Source organism: Miniopterus schreibersii (genome assembly GCF_964146895.1).
Source record: "Miniopterus schreibersii genome assembly, chromosome: 15".
In the NCBI taxonomy this organism is placed as follows: Eukaryota; Metazoa; Chordata; class Mammalia; order Chiroptera; family Miniopteridae; genus Miniopterus; species Miniopterus schreibersii.
In genome coordinates, this window is record NC_138115.1 from 22650688 (window position 1) to 22668218 (window position 17531).

Here is a 17531-nt window from a genome sequence, read left to right on the forward strand (position 1 = left end):
GTAGTTTGCACTTGGACCAGGAAAAGAGGGTCAAGACTCCTTTGCTAATGAGAACAGAATGAGGGGAGAACACTTTTTAAAAAAATTTAATCCTCACTCAGGGACATGCTTAGAGAGAGAGAGAGAGAGAGAGAGAGAGAGAGACATCCATCGGTTGCCTTCTGTATACTCCCCGACTGATAATCAAACCCAAAACCCAGATATATGCACCGACAGGGAATCAAACCAACATCCCTTTGGTGCATGGGATGCTGCTCAACCAACTGAGCCACTCCAGCCAGGAAGAACTCTTTTTTTATTACCTTCCTGCAATTTGCTATGTGAACTGTGCCCTGGTGATGCTGTCTCACAAAGTAAAGCAATAAGTCAGTAAAGTGATAAAAACAAATAAAACTTTCTTATGCTTCCATAATGCTTAGCAGTTTATATGTAAATGAGAAATCAGTGGATGATACTAAGCTGGGTCTATTGACAGCAACAACTGAATGAGTTTCACACTAAGCTTTCAGAGGAAGGAGAAACCACTGCAAGAGGAGAGTACAGGGAAGATTTTATAAAGGAGGCGGAACTTGTTTTGGACCTTAATGAGGAGAGAGGTGATTCCTTTTACTTTTAAAAAAATATTACCTCAAAAGTGATCTTTAATAGGTTTTAGGATACATGGGAAGGTAATTCATACAATTTGTACCAGAAAATATCCATCCAGTTTTCTTCAGGCTAGAATAACCTTGGCAATAATTTGGATAAGAGCAATGAGAAAATGATTTTTGTCCCATTCCAATTACAAATCTAGATGCAATCATTCTTTGTAACATATTAACTAATGGAGTCTTAAAAAGAACATTATATGATAAAGATTTATTCCTGGATCCAAAGGCTGGAAAAAAAAGTAGAAAACCTAAGATTGCTTCACAGCTGAATTCTCCCATTTATTGTAAAGAAAATACAAGCTTCACAAAAGCTCTTACTTTCCAACATGTTCCATGTAGCCAGCGTCATTCTGACACCAAACCAAAGACACCATAAGAAAAGAAAACCACAAACCAAAATCCCCAATAAACATAGACACAACAATTTTTACGGCATTTTAGCAAATTGGATCCTATGATATATAAAAAGGATCATGCATCGTGACCCAATGGGGTTCATCCCAGGAACTCAAGTTTCATATAACATTTGAATATCAATTAATGTAATTCACCACATCAGCAAATTTAATAAGAAAAACATGATCTCAATAGATGCATAAAAAGTTGTTAAGAGCACCTTTTTTTTTTTTTTTCTTTTTCCTGGTGCTGGGAATTCTTGGCAAATTTCAAGTATACAATACAGTATTGTTAACTATCATCACCATGCTGTACATGAGATCTCCAAAACGCATTCATCTTACCTAACTGAAACTTTAGATTCTTTGACCAACACTCCTCATTTCCCCTTCCCTTAGCCCCTGACAACCACTATCCCACTTTCTGCTTCTGAGTTTGACTATTTTAGATTTACAGATAAATGAGATTGTGCAATATTTACCTTTCTGTGTCTGGCTTATTTCACTTAGCACAATGTCCTCCAGATTTATCCCCATTGTTGCAAATGGCAGGATTCCCTTCTTTTCTTAAGGCTGAGTATTTCATTTTCATATGTGTATGTATGTATGCATGTATCACATTTTCTATATCCATATCCATTTGTCCATCGACAAACATTTAGATTGTTTCCGTATCTTGGCTACTGTGAGAAAGGGGTGATTTCTAAGTGGACCAATGCACAGAGGCATTAGTTTGACAAGAGGTAGTTTGGAAACAGTGTCTGAATGGGAGATTGAGGTAATAGTACTATTCGGGGTCTGAATGGTAGTAGGGAAGGGTTCCTGAATTTGCTTCTTCAGGTTGTCCACAGCACAAGGGTATTGACTGAGGATACAAGTGGAGGATGAAACACAGCCCCACATTCTGCTTTCCAAGCCAAGTATCCTGGTTCAGGAGTGTGTCCACCTGGAGGAAGGGGTGCTTTTTTCTAATTCACATAAAGACTACAGCAGTCTTGCAGGAGGGAAATAGTGGAAGATAAATTTGAAATACATGGTGAGGCCTAATCATAAAGGACATTTCTTTGTATCTAGACTGCTGGATGGAAATGTGTAGCTTTGATGATAGTGGTGATTATGGGTATGATGTGACCCTACACTGGAGTTAAACTTGGATATTTTTCAATGCTAGGAACCCTATTTGTCTGGCATAAAATAAATCCATATCTTTTGAAAATTATATTTTCTCAGTGTTTGTCCAAAGCACACTTTATAACTGACCTACTTTGCTCCAATATCAAATAAGCCTGATTTAATTTTATAAGCCAGTCATGGAAAGAGAATCAGTCCTATGACTCCAAAGCATTCTGTTCTGTAGCTCCACTATAATTACAAACAAATGCATCCAATCTTCCTATCATGTGTTCTTCTGACATACAGGATTCTTTTTTTTTCTCTTTTCTGTATTTGATAATCTCGTTATCTTGTGATAGTGCGTCATTTAATTATTCCCCAAAATAGAGACTTTCATAAAATCTGCTCAGAAAAAGTGATTTGCTGTTCCCAACCGAAGTCACAGCTGGGGTGTTTACTCAGTAATTTGTCATTTTCAGGACCTTGAGATTGTTGTCTTTCTTAAGGGATCTCATAAATTTTATAAACTCCAGAGGACTAAGTTGATATCATCAGAGATCTACAAGCTTGGTACTCTATCAGATTGTACATGATTGCCCTCTCTGATATTAAACTCCAAATGTCTAGCTGTATTCAGTTCAATAACCCTATAAACATTTCCTGAACATCTACTATGTGTCAAACAGTAGGACAGGTATTGAGAATACGAAAGTGAATAGAGCAGAGTCCCCATCTAATGAAGTATATACAGTCTCTAAATCTGATCATCAGAAGCGCTGAAATTTAATTTTACCAGCTAGCTCTTCCACCTACTTACTGCTACTATTAAACGTGTCACTTAATTTATCTGAGCCTCATTTTCCTATAAAACCAGTAACACACTGAGATGACATTCCTGTAAGGCATGAAATATTGTGAGATTAAGTTGATTATCTGGGATGAATGAAGTATACAGTCACTCAATGTTCTCTTTCCCTTCTTCACATTCTTCTGATCCTTGTGGATATTTAACCTTACAGACTGGAAAAACGACTTATTATTTCAGCCTTTTCATTGTGTTATTTTTTTTGGTGGTGGGGGGGAGAGGTGCTATTTCTACTTTTATCATGTCATTTGTATGTAGATAAGTAGACCTAATAGTCTGTATCACAAATACAGTATGAAAGTACTAAGGCTTGGACAAGATGAGGTCAGAGTGTAAGAAACCCTTAATGTTGGATTTCCAATAAACTTTATGATGATAACCAACATTTTTCACCTTTCACTTTCTTGATTTTTTTGTGTTTTGTCTGTCACATCTCATAGGACTGATGTCTTAAGAAAACAATTTTATGTTATTTTAGGTTCCTTTGCTGGATTGTAGTTGAACACTCATGATCCTCTGATAAGATAATTTCCCCTGAATATGTTTTCTTACACTTAGTCACATTAAAACTCCTCTGCCACTTTTCTGCCCACGGCCACTTCATCTTTTAGTTTATCCCTAATCATCTTGGCATTTTAATCCCTGGAAGAGCTGAATGCCATCTGCAAACTTGGCAATTTTCCCATGCATTCTCTTCCAGATCATTTATATGAATGTTAACTAAGACACCATGCAGCTTGCTTTCTATCTAAGAAGTGCTTTTGTTGCAGAGCATTTGGTTTAACAACTCAATCACTGAATTAATAATATAAAGGACAAGCCACAGGATGTTGCCTTTACCCAGAAGTGTTCACTTCTTTCTATTCTTTCTTATTCCTAAACCACTTACCCATAACAGACATTTCTCCATGTACTGAAAGTTTTATGGTTCATGAATTTGATAACAAGTCCAAATTTTAAACAAGAAGCCCTTTAACCAGTGTAAGGTCCTACCTGACTATTTTAGGTCTCATTTGTGTCACTGTTCCAGAACATCTATAGTACGAATCCATACCACTTCCTAATACTTCATTAAATCCTATTTTTAAATATCACTGTCATTTCCCAGCTAGATTATAAGTTCCTAAGCCGAATCAATCAAATGATCAATTGAATTGCTGTCCAATAGCTATTGCTTTGCCATGTACCAGTAAAACAGCAAGTCCTAAAGTCTAGTTATTGCACCAGCTTCTAAATGACCTTGAGCCCTGGTTCACTCCCATCAGTTTCTTATGCGTTACAGACAAAATGGTCTCTCAGATCTTAGGCGCATCTGATCATGCCACCTTTCTGCTTAAAATCTTTGATAGTATATTTGGAGACAATTGGGAAAACTTGAATACCGGCACACCTCAGAAATATTGTGGGTTTAGTTCTAGACCACAGCAATAAAATGAATATTGCAATAAAGCAAATTGCACAAATTATTTAGTTTTCCTATGCATGTGAAAGTTTTGTTTATACCATACTATAGTCTGTTAAGTGTGCATTAGCATTATATCTAAAAAACCAACATACATTCATTAATTTAAAAATACTTTATTGCTGCCCAGCCATGCATGGCTCAGCGGTTGAGCATCAACCTAGGATCCAGGAGATGGAGGTTCGATTCCCGGTCAGGGGACATGCCCGGGTTGTGGGCTCGATCCCCAGTTAGGGGCATGCAGGAGGCAGCAGATCAGTGATGACTCTTTAATCACTGATTCTCTCTCTCTCTCTCTCTCTATTCCTCTCTCTGAATTCAATAAAGATATATTTTTAAAAAATACTTTATTGCTAAATAATACCAACCATCATCATCTGAGCCTTCATTTTCCTGGTGGGGGATCTTGCCTTGATGAAAATGCAGTTATCTGCAAAGCACAATAAAACAAGATATGCCTGTATAGACTCAATAAAGATTTTTAAATTATTATTAATTATTAAATAATAATTAATTATTAAGAAGTCATTACCCTATGATTGGCAAATTCATAGAAAGATAGTAGATGAGAGGTTATCAGAAACTGAGGGGAGAGAGGAATGGGCAGTTATTGCTTAATGGCTACAGAGTTTCTGTTTGGGATGATGAAAAAGTTTTGGAAATAGTGATGATGGTTGCACAGCATCATGAATGTACTTAATGCCACTTAATTGTACACTTAAAAATGGTTAAAATGGCAAATTTGTGTTGCCACAATAAAAATTTTTTAAGTTGTTTTCAGTTAAAGATAACGCTCAAAAATGTACAGGAGAAATGACATGTTATTTGGGATTTGCCTTAAAAAACTCAAACAATAGTCTCAGCAACAATAGTTGAGGGTGATAGATGAAAAAGATTGGCAAAATGTTGATAATGATTGAGGATAGACGTTTTTCATAATAAAAAGATTTTTGAAAAAATTTGGGGGCTAGCTATTAAGTCCCAGCTACTCAGCCTGACATTTGAAACCCTTCGCCAGTCTGTCTCTTTTCTTTCTTAGGAGACTCGGCTCTCACTGCTTACCCCACAGTGCCCTCCCCTGCAGTCAGCTGGTCTACTGCCTTGCTCTGTGCTCCAATGGCCATTGTGCCTTTGCAGTCACCTTTCAATCCTGCTTCCTCCTTCTTATGTGGCAGATTCCTACTCAAAACTCAGCCTTCCCAGACTTCTCCAGACAGTGAGAACTCCCTCCTTTGGAGTTCCCACAGTCCCTTGCTTGTACTCCTGCTACAGCTTATACACCCTGTATTAAGATATTTTATTTATGCTGCTCTCCACTCACCTGTGAGCTTTTTGAAGGTAGGGGAAACTTGGGGGAGGAGGAAGTGGAAGAGAGTATGGGGGGATGGATGGAGACTTGGGATACTGAACACACAACACAGTGTACAGATGATGTGTTGTAGAATTGTACACCTGAAACCTGTGTAATTTTGTTAACCAATGTCACCTCAATAAATTCAATAAAAAAGAAAAAAAGAAAAGAAAAGAAAAGAAGGTACAGGAAACTTACTTTTCACTGTATGTCTTTCTGAGCTATGTGAAACTTTTTTTGTTGTTTTAGTTGTGTTGTAAATATTTTTAAAGGAAAAGATTGAAAGGTGAGAATGTGAATACTAGTTATAAATCCCAAGAGCTGAAAGGGACCTTAGCAATTACCCATATGGATATTGGTCTCTTTTTCTAGATTGTGCTTTCTCTACTTGGCAACTGCTAATGCATTTTTCCATTTCCAGCACCTACCACTGGGTGCTCAGTAAATTGTTACTGACAAGCCACAGCCCCTTTTTCTACAGATTTCATAAAGCCAGCTATCTAGGTTGGGGTGTGTAGACACACACTTTTTAGAAGAAGCTGTTAATTTTCAGGCACAGTTTGTCAAAGCTGCAAATAAGCACCTGGAGGGATGTCCCTGGGCCAGTAGAGTCTGGCCCTTGATTTGCCTAAGTGGGTGGGTGAGCTGGGACTGCAGCATGTCTGCAGTCCACATTTTACCAGTGGGTGGCAGCAGATGCTCACAAATTCTCTTCAAGGCCAGCAGTCCTGATTTTACCCTTTGCGTGTAGGGTGAGAAATAGGTATACTCTACTATTTCTAGTTTATTTCCTGACTTATTGATACCTAAAGATGCTAGGCTGAAGAAACGAGGCCTGAGTTAGAGACAGTGAGAGCCAGAGACTAAGCACCTTGTTAAAGATAAATGTCCAGACCAATGCTAAATATTTACTCTGTGCTAATTTCCAGAGCTCTAAGAAAGCCTTCTCCTCCCTAAGTGCCTTCTGGAACCTGCAAATGCATTATTAGTGCTTTCATCTTCTAGCTGGAGGTTTTGATCCTTGTGTAAACCTCAGCCTTCTAGGGAGGATTTATCCTCTAGGCTGTTTTTAGGTCCTTAAGTTTCAGTTGGATGGAGATTGAGAACAAATTATCATGTATGTAAGGATAGAGAAGAAAAAGCATGACACCCTCGGATATGGACATGCAAGAACAGAGGAGAAGATGGCTGGGCCTACAGAGATGGACCCAGTCCACTGAATCCTGACAGTAGCCTCTTCTGGTTTTCTACATTTGTCCAGCCAAAACCATCACTCCTAACATCTCCAGTCAATAAGCAAGCTCTGATTGTGAACTAAGTACACAGCTTGGTGAAGGAGTTGGAAATTTATAGATATAATGATTATATTTGTGCAGGGTTTTCTTAGCTCAGAGCATATAATCTGAAAACAGGACATAATCAATATTTAACATCCAAAATGTTCTGGAAAACCCAGGGCTCACATATGGATGTTCCTTGCTTTGGAGCATTATTATATAATCTGGTGGTATGAGGCTGGGGGTGGGAGAGGGGTGTCACAGACTTTTAGACAACTAAGCTTAAAAGGTGGTATCAGGTGATGATGCTATGAGCTGAATATGAGCAGACAATAAGTGGGGTGAAAGTTCAGAAGAGGAAGAAGCCATGTTGGCTATGGTAATAGTAAAACAGCAATAATATCTGGTACATAAATGTTTGTTGCATTTTGCTAACAGTACTTCATATTTGCATAGCATTACAGATTTTCCAACACTTTAATGTCAGTTCTTCTCATCTGGCCTCATTAAGTCTTCACTACAACCTGTGAGTCAGTTATTATTAAATGAGGGTGAAATACATAAAATACTTAGAATAGTGGTTAGTACATAGTGAATATTCACTATTATTAGCTCTATTTTATGTATGAGGAAACTGAAGCTCAGAGAGGCAGTTACTTGCCCAAAATCACAGAGCTGAGAAGTGGTGGAACTAAGCCTGAACTCGGTTTCCCGGGCTCCTGTTTCTAGGCCTTTTTCCCTCCTCCCATGCATAAAAGGGGGCATTTGAGCTGGGGTTTGCCTAGATTGGGCCAAGTTTTGAGGGAGCCCTAGCAGAGAAGTCTCTGAAATCATGCTCCTCAGCCTCACAAGCCCTAGTTGTCAGGTAGCTGGGAATTGATGAGGGTATTCAGTACCTTGAGTAAGAAGAGTTAAATCTAGAAGCCTCTACTCATTTTAGCAATAAGGGGAGATGGTCCATCAAGGAAACTGCAAGCCATTAAACTCACATACATCCTCAGCTGCTAGGCTTGTTAAGAAAATGTCACAATAGGGGGAAATTGACAACACAGGCACCCGTAGGTATTTTTAGTCTGTGTTTCAAGGATGTACATCTTGGGTTCTGCTTAGGACTGAGCACAAGGGGGTGAATTTGGATTGATTTGACAAGACTGCTAGTCAGAAAGTTCTTACTGAGCATTTTTTTGTGCCCAACTTCTGCAAGTGACTACGTGTGTGTGTGTCAGGGCGGGGGGGGGGGGGTGCTCAGAGAGGTGAAATAACTTTTTCAAACTTTCAAACACTAGGGAGGGTGCTGTAATCTTTTTCTTGGGTTGGGGGAGTGTGGAAACTGTAACTGTCTATTCCTTGTACCAGCAATCCTGCAATAATTTATTTGTCCTAATGTACAACATTATTAGTATAGTTAATAATACTGTATATGTACTTGAAATTTGCTGAGTAAATTTTAAGGGTTCTCAACACACACACACACACAAATGGTAACTATGTTATGGGATTGATGTGTTAATTAACTTGATTGTGGTAATACCATTTCACAAAGTATATGTATATCAAATCATTATGGTGTACACTTTAAATATATACAACTTTATTTGTTAATTATACTATAATAAAGCTGGAAAAAAAGAAAATCTTTATTCTATGGATATATTCTTAAATGTAAGCCACTGTAACACTGTAATAGCATAAGCAACTCAGTAAACTGAAGATCTAAATGTTCACCAACAAATATTGGTTAAATTATTGTATGACCTTCAAATGGAATTTCATACAACTATTAAGAAAGAGGTCCATCAATATGTGAGAAAGCATATCACTAAGATGTATTTGTACGTGCAGTAAAAATCAAAGTTCAAAAACTAGAGTTTATGTAGCATAATGCCATATGCATATTGAAACACACACACACACACACATATATATGTACATATATGCAGATATATGTACACATTTTCCCCACAATAGAAGGATATGCTTGCATTGATAATGGGGAGTATGTGTGATGAGAGAGGAATGGGGAAGGGGAAATTTATTTTGTTTTATGCTTTGATGTACTCTTTGAGTGACTTAACTATATGACATACCATATATATATATATATATATATATATTTTTTTTTTTTTTTTTAATTTAAACCATTTGCCTAAGGTCGCATAGCCAGGAAAAGGCACATCTAGGATTCCCACCCAGACTGTGATTCCAGAGCCCTGTGATCCAGAACCCTTCTAGATTCTAGCACACTGTCTCCTAACAGTGCTCTTAGTATCAGGAAGTACTTCTGTCGCTTGCTTGTAAGCTACAAAATTTTTCATGAAAATACCTGGAACCGAAACATCCAAAGGCTAACACCTAGGAGAATGTGCTCATTCTATAGAAGAAGGCTTTATGCCCCATCCTTCTGCCATCTTGCCTCCTTTTTTATAAGATTGTAGCTCAGCCAAGAGAGGTCAGTGACCTGGAGCCAGGAAATACAGACTAAGATTTCTTACAGGACAAATTACCTTAAGGAAAAGGCATTAAGATAATTGGAGAGGTGGGGGTGGGGAGAAGGCATGAAAACAGTATCATTAGCCAACTTGGTCAATGGGCAGGTGCAGGAAGTGGCAGATAAACTGAGCCAGAATCTATAAATACGCTTCAATATTAGTGTTCAAACACACAAAATAAATGAGTGATTTAAAAAACTTGGCAGCATATAAGCACCTAGATGTAAACTCTTAGTTCTAAGTTTAACTCTTAAGAACTTTTCTCTGATCTGGGCATATTATTTGACTGCTCTGGGTTTCAGTTTCTCCTTTGGTCAAATGGACAGCACTATCTGTTCTGGCTACTTCACAGAGTTGTAAAGAATAAATAAGGCAAGGAATGTACTTTGAAGATACAAGGCATCATACAGAATAAGGAGTTACTGTTAATATCTCTGAGACTTACCTCATAGAAGGAGAGCTATTTTGAGATGGAAAATGGGAGGAAGCATCCAAAAAGCATTGATGGTAACAAGGTAGCACACCTAACCAACACAAAAAAGGAACCCCATGGGTCATTTATTCTAGTTCCTCTTTTTTATAGTCCTAGACAAAGACCTACAGAGTCCAAGATCTGCAGAGTAGTAATAGTGCCATGCATAGACTATTATTTAAACCCAGAAATAAGATGGAACAGAAGCCAAAGGGACAGGATATGCTACAGGCCCCTTGCCCAAGGGGCTTGCTGAACTATGAATGTTGAACAGGGTCCTGGAAGCAAACTGATGAAGCTTAGTAAGGAATTAGGGCAGAGGTGGGGGGATAGACTTCAGTGATTCAGCTCCAGGATGGCTGAGTGCCTCTGAGGAGCAATTTGAGGGTGGCCAGGGATTTGGATAGGACAAATGACAACTTCCTAGAACGGGCTGTTCCAGAACCCAGAGGAAAGGAAATAGCTTGGCCTCGTCCTGGGTAGTTCACAGGAACCAGGGTAGGAAGTATTCGTAGTGGAACTCTAGTGCTCACAACATCAAGTTCCTTTTGAGCGGAAGAAGGAAAATGGGGGGAAAAACATGCAATGCAGCACACATGACACGTCAGTTTTTGTAATGGTGGGAGTAAAGATGAAAGAATGAATCAACAGAGGGAGACAGGAGTATGCAGTGAAAAGGGCTCTGGACTCAGACGTGGGTGTGAATACTTGCTCTGTCACTTACTTGCCCTACAACCTAGAATATGCCATTTTCCTCCTCTGAATCTTGGTTTCCTCATCTCAAAAATGAAGACCTTTTTACCTATCTCATAAATTGTTAAGAGGATTAAATGAGATGTTCTTGAAAGTAACTAATACACAGTTCTTAGAACTTGATGCCCAATATGTTAATTTATTCCTTTATTTTGGAGAGGTACTTATAGAAAATCTCCACTGAAACATGCTAATTTGAAATTTCAAGCACTGGGAAAGCAAGCCAAGCTAACAGGCAGTATGGAAAGACACTTCTTACGAATGGAGAACCAGCCTAAGTATGCAGATAGGAAAATCTTATGGCAGGGAGGATAGGTTAAGGACAAAGCAGGAATGGACATAAATATAAGCACAACACAGTCTGTTTACAAGAGGCTTTGAAGCCATTAATGCATTAATGTGAGGTTCCTCCAGACCCATGACAAAATGGGAAGATAATAAATATTGTACTGCAGCTTGACTCATTTTCTTTCTTTCTTTTTAAAAAAATTATTTCTTGACTTGGGGCAGGGGGAGTAGGAAGGGAGGGAGAGAGAGAAACATCAATTTGTTGTTCCACTTATTGGTGCATTCATTGGTTGATTCTTGTATGTGCCCTGACCAGGGATCGAACCCACAACCTTGGTGTACTGGGACGACACTCTCACCAACTGAGCTAGCCAGCCAGGGCTTGACTCATTTTCTTGACTGCTCAGAAATACAGGATAGGTTTTATGTTCAATTATAGTAGCTTTACTCAGCAAGCTTCTCTCTTTCTCTCTCTTTCTCTCTCTCTTTTTTTTTTTTTTTCTTCCTGGTAGCCTCACATTCTTTTTGGAAGTATGGGTATGAAGAAGCAAATTGATAAGTTTCTTTAAAAGTAAAATTCCAAAGGTGGAAACCAACTAGAAAATCAAAGTGAAATACCAAATGGGGGAAAATAAGGAAGCTATAGAAGATTGACTTTGTCTTTACCAGGAATAATATTAGGGAAATTCCTACTTTTAGATTTCTTTGGTACCCAAAAGACCAGAGATGTTATAAAATTACAAAACCTGAGAGTGAAAAGGTGCTTTGATTTATTTTATAGGTGGGTAAGTTGAAACATATAAAGGAGGGGTAGAGGTTTGCTTGAGGCTCTCAATCACAAAATTAGGCTCTAACCCTAACCCAAGTCTCTTGACTATCATTCTGGGGTTCTGTCTCCTGTAGGCTCTTCTTTGTGATAGTGAATTTCTGACCTCAAACACTTGTACAAGCCTAATTTGTTTGTGTGTGTGTGTTTTCTAATTCCAGGACCAAGTGCTTTCGGGGCAAAAAAGTCCTTGGAGATTATGATATCAAAGTGGAACAGGTAATCAGTCTGAAGCCCAGAGCTGCATCTGCATCATCATCAATCCCTCTTGTCATTCCAGAGTGAACCATCTAGTTCTGCTGAGTGGAGTACAGTGCCCCTCACTGGGTTCCAGGCTATCTCCTCAACCCCACCCTTTCCCCAGGGCTTTTCTTTCTATGGAACATAGTCCTGAAGGCTGTATCTTTCCATTTCTCCAACTTTTTATCATGGTTCTGGTGTCCATAGAGAGGTAAATAGTGTGGCTCTTAGGGTCCTCATGCAGTGCAAAGTTCTCCTGCTGAGGAAAACCTTAGAGGAATGTCTTCCCAGGACACTGGCCACAGCTCCATGTTATTGGTGGCATGTAATTCCTGGGTAGTACACGTTTGCCATTCAGGTTTGTGGCCTCCAGTGGTGACTACTCTGGGCTTGAGGCTACACTTCAGAGAGAACTTAGAAAAGAACACCTCCTTGTTTTAATGCAGTGAAGTTCTGAAAGGCTCATTTTTTAATCTTCCTCTATTCTTTGCTTCATGATAAATAGAAATTAGATCCATTTGGGTAGAGAGGGAAGGGGCGTGCAGTTTAAACAATGCATGTATTTTCTATGTAATAATAGAAGTTACTCATCATTCCTTACACAGTATGCTGTGATTTACAGAGTACTTTCCTATCCATAATTGCATTGTATTCAGATCTTAAAATAAGTTGTTAGATAGGCAGTGTTGATCAAAATTTTCTCTCTTTTTAAATCCTTACCCAAGGATATGTTTTTATTGATTCTTAGAGAGAGAGGAAGGCGGGCAGAGAGAGATCGATTAATCAGTTGCCTCCCATGTGCACCCCAACTGGGGATCGAACCCACAACCTAGGTATGTGCCCTGACTGGGAATTGAACCCACAACCCTTTGGTGTACAGGATGACACTCCAACCAACTGAGCCACCCAACCAGGGCAAAGTTTTTCCCATTTTATACATGGGAGAAACTTTCCCTCCAGAGAGTATCAGTAATTTGCCTAATGTCATATGCAGCTAGTTGGGGGTAGAGCAGAATTAAAACTCAGTTGCCTAGTCTAAAACATAGTGCTTTTATGTTGAAACTGATAAAGGGCATGTTTTCCCTGGTTCACGTTCCTGCTCTCAGAGAGGCAGCACTAAGGATGCTGGGCTGGGAGTCTGAAGACCTGAGTTTTGCTCCTGTCACTGCCAACAATAAGTTTTTTGTTTTGTTTTTGTCTAGAAAAGTCGCTTACCTGCTCCTTATCTCTGTTCTTCCTGTCTCATAGAGTTGCTATGAGTTAGATGAGATCAGTTTGTGAAAATGCTTTGAAAACTGTAAATAAAATGTTTGGCAATGGGATGTTGTTGCTGTTGTTGCTATGTGGAGGACTTGGCAAAGTTAGGACTATGGACTTATTCCTCTACTGTTATTCTTATTTACTTTTTGTACCATAGTAAAAAACACAAAACATGAAATTACCTTCCTAATCCCTACTGTTATTTTCCAGGCAGAATTTTCAGAGCTCAACCTGGTGGCCCATGCAGATGGGACCTGTGCTGTGGATATGCAGGTATTCCGGAATGGCACAAAGGTTGTCCGGTAAGGTCCTTTCTCACCTCGGGGTTACTGTCACTGTCTCCAGAGTTACCATCTCTGGCTTGCAGAGGCAGTTTCAAAATCAAGTGTTGGAGTGGGATAATAGCGCTATGTATAGTGTATAGAACTTAATGATGTGTGCTGTGCAGAAGTGGTACAGGAAGGCAGAAAAACCAGCTCCTGCCTCAGGGAGCTCATAGTCCAGTGGTAGAGAAAGCTTCATGGACTAAGAGCTTACTTAGAGGTAAATGGATTCCTGTTAGAGGGGTTCCAGGACTTCAGCCCCACTTCAGCCAGTGCAGCTCTGTGCTTTTATCTCTGCATATATTTTCCCTGGAAATAGGGATTCTATTGCTTTAAAAAAAAGAAGTGTGAAAACCTCTGATCTAGTTCAACCTCCTATTTTACATTGATTTGCTTAGATTCACTCAGTGAGTTGGTAGCAGAGCCCTGTGTTCTATGTGAATTCTCTTAACTCCTAGTCCTGTGTTCTTTCTATATTCCTCATCCCTGGGAACTCATAACTCTGATAGGAAAACCTAGAGTCAGAAGGGACATTGTGGGTGGAAGAAAATTTTCAATTACAGAGCACTTACATGCCAGGTAGTGTGCTGTGCATTTACAGATGTGATCAAATGTAATACAACATTTCTGTGAGGGAGGTGATAAGAATTCCAGATTGGGGGAAAAGTATTATTCTTACAGGGGCTCAGTGTGGCTTCAGGTTTTCAGATGTCAGAATCTTGCTCCAGGAAGAGTCTTCACTTCACTCTGTTCCCTGTATCAATCTGCAGTACCCTGACATGAGGCCTCCAGTGTCCAATAGGAACTGGGCCAGTGACAGGAAAGGTAAAACTCAGGTGCCTGGAATCTAACAACAGGAAATGTGAGCTTGTCCATCCTGAGTTCGTCCACCCTGGAGACTAAGGAGGAGGACAGGGAAAGAGATGTCCGTCCATATGGGAGGGAGATCGGGGAGATCCTACAAGAGAGATAATGGGTTTCTCAAGCTGCAGGTAGAGTGAGTCATAGGGATGCCTGCACACAAGCAGGTGGTGACAGGGTGCCGGGAGGAATCTGGCAAGAATAAGGCAGGCCCTTCCAGGTACCAGTATAGAAACTTAAGAGCTGGCCACAAGTCTAGGGCTTAATTCCTATAACTGGGACATAAGGTTTGATTTTAGGCATAGAGCTGGAGCCAGTTTCCCAAAACTGGGGAACTAGGAGGTCAGAACAGCTCAAGCACTTGATGCTAAGTCTCCTGAGTGACTGAGGAGGGCTCCAGTCCCACTTTAAAAGATTGATCTTTGAGCCTGGGTGGGGTTAGAGCTGTAGGTGGAGGTTGGATGAGTGCCTGGGCAGAGAACCAGGTAGATCATTGCATATGGTGTGAAACTGCCAAGTACTAGAGCCTTGAGGGTGGATGCTGCCACCGAATTGAGTCTCTGAGAATATGAGGTTCCTCAAGAGTAAGGGCACGAAGACAGGGGCCCTGGTCCTGTGGAGCAGCTGTGGCTAAGAGCTTTTGCTGGCTAGAGGTGAAATGCAGGGAGCCTCCCCATGCATGGGAACGTTCTGTACTCTCAGTGCTTCCTGTAGCCATTGCTCAACCTCAGTTCTGCAAAAAAAATATTTGCACCTCTCCCTAGTGTCCGCTTTGGAAGAATAACATTGGGAAGTCTGGCATCTGGTCTCAGCCAGACCGAACTCTTGCTCTCCTGGGGGCCTGATAAGGGCATTGCCTATTTTAAGGAGCAGCTTTATGGAGTCAAAACAGGACAGTGTTGCTGGGACCCCCCTGGAACACCAATTCCAGAGCCGCAAAGAGCTTCAGCTTTTATATTGCCCCATAGTGACAGGGAAAATTCTTTTTCACTTAAGGTGTGAGGATCTAAAAGTGTTTCTTCCCTCCTGAGGGCATTTGTAGCTTAGAAAAACTCAGTGCTTAACCCAGAGGAATAAGGGCATTTTAGAAATATGTTTCTCAAATCTCCTTTGAGATGTGCCATGATACTTCATTTCTAGTTTATAAAGAATACATAATAGTAAAATAAGGGACTTGGACCAGGTGGCCCCTAAGGCCCCTTCTTTGTCTTGGGCTTTGGAAATGGGAGACAAGGTGATGTATAACCTAAGGTGCTTGTTAATGGCAAATTTGCCTCTACACTCTTACCAGGTCCTTCCGGCCAGACTTCGTGCTTATCCGGCAGCATGCATTTGGCATGGCGGAGAATGAGGACTTCCGCCACTTGATCATTGGCATGCAGTATGCAGGCCTCCCCAGCATCAACTCACTTGAATCCATTTACAACTTCTGTGACAAGCCATGGGTGGTAAGTGAGGTCCCCTTCCCCCCAGGTAAAAGGGTAGGATCCAGGTCCTATATCTCCCAGTCCCCCAGCAGGGACCACTGGTAAAGAAGATGCAGTAGGCACCATCTGAAAGGATGTAGGCAGAGCTTCAGCTGGGGCACGGGAAGGGTAGACTCTCTTAAGAAAACATTATCATCATTGGCCGGGGCACCTTAGCTGCACAGTGGACCTTTGGCCTCACAACAAAGTCACACCAAGATTCTGTGTAGAAGCCCTTACAAGTCTGTAAACTCTGCCCTCAGCCATAGGATGCAACAATAAAAATACCTGTTTCTTGCCTTTGAATGGTCTAACTATTAGAAAGGCCTGAGGCCTGTGGGGATCAATGGAATGATCCATCTCAGAGGGGTGTTAGTGACAGATGTCTTACCAAGTGTTTTAACAACCTCAAAATCATATTTATCTATAAACATATGAATCAGACATTTATATGAGCTGGAAGTGCCCTTAGAGATCATCAAATCTCCACCGTTCATGGTAGATATATGAAAACTAAAAAAGGAAAGTAAGGAGTATATGGTGCCAACTTCTGAGATTTTCCTATTTAATTTTATTTAATCCTCACAATAACCTTACAAGGAAGATTATTATAATTATTATCACTTTTTACAGAGAAATGAGACCCAGGAAAGATTAAGTAATTTACCAAAGTTATAGAGCCAGGATTTCTCTAGATTACACTGCCACTCACATAAGTTACTATGTGAGGAAGAAGCTGGTATTCTCTTCCTTGGCCAGTCTGGAAATGTAGAAGGCAGTGGAAACTTCTGAGCAGAGAGAAAGAGTTGGGACTAGAGGGGAGAGTGACCTATGATGGCTACTGAGGTGCTCTGGCCTCCCCTCTGACAGCTAAGGCAACCCAGCTCCTATAACTCTGCTGCTCCATGCTGGCTCTCTCAGAAGGAAATGCCTGCTCCTAATCACATCCTCCTATTCTTTATTTAAAAAAAATCACATTTCAGTTATCACACACTGGCTTGCCAAGAGTCATGGCACTGGTGGCTGATTTTGAAGTTCCTGGACCTTACTCCTCTCCACCATTCAGGGAACTGGAGGGGGTGTTTTTTAACCAAATAGATACATTGCCTCTGCTCTTGATCTTTTTTTTCATACCTGAACTCACAGTTTTCCTATTCCCTTGGAAGCTAGGAAGATCTGACAGTATAAGAGAAAGAGCAATGAATGAGGAGTCAGAGATCTGGGAGCTGCTGTGGTTGAGGAGTTTGGGTTCCCAACCTCCACTTGTTCAGCCTTTCCCTCTGTGTGGCCTGAGACATCTGGAATCCTAAAGTTTTACAGAAACAGGCTAAAAGAGTTGTGTGATTTGACTGTTGCTACTTGCAGAAGAGTACATATGAAGCCTTCACCAAGCTTCTTTTCTGGGGTCCTCCCCTTTCTCTTTAGTCACATGCCCTTCCC

The 17531-nt window shown here is 40.3% G+C and overlaps 1 protein-coding gene across 1 annotated transcript in view; it reads left to right on the top strand.

Annotated features, from left to right (window-relative positions):
* The window catches only part of SYN2 (synapsin II), a 124811-nt gene that overhangs the window by 65836 nt on the left and 41444 nt on the right, over positions 1 to 17531 (top strand). Inside the window, exons 2-4 of the mRNA XM_081160031.1 lie at positions 12103 to 12160; positions 13652 to 13743; positions 15917 to 16073. Coding sequence (XP_081016157.1) covers positions 12103 to 12160; positions 13652 to 13743; positions 15917 to 16073 — 307 coding nt within the window. The remainder of the gene's footprint in view (positions 1 to 12102; positions 12161 to 13651; positions 13744 to 15916; positions 16074 to 17531) is intronic.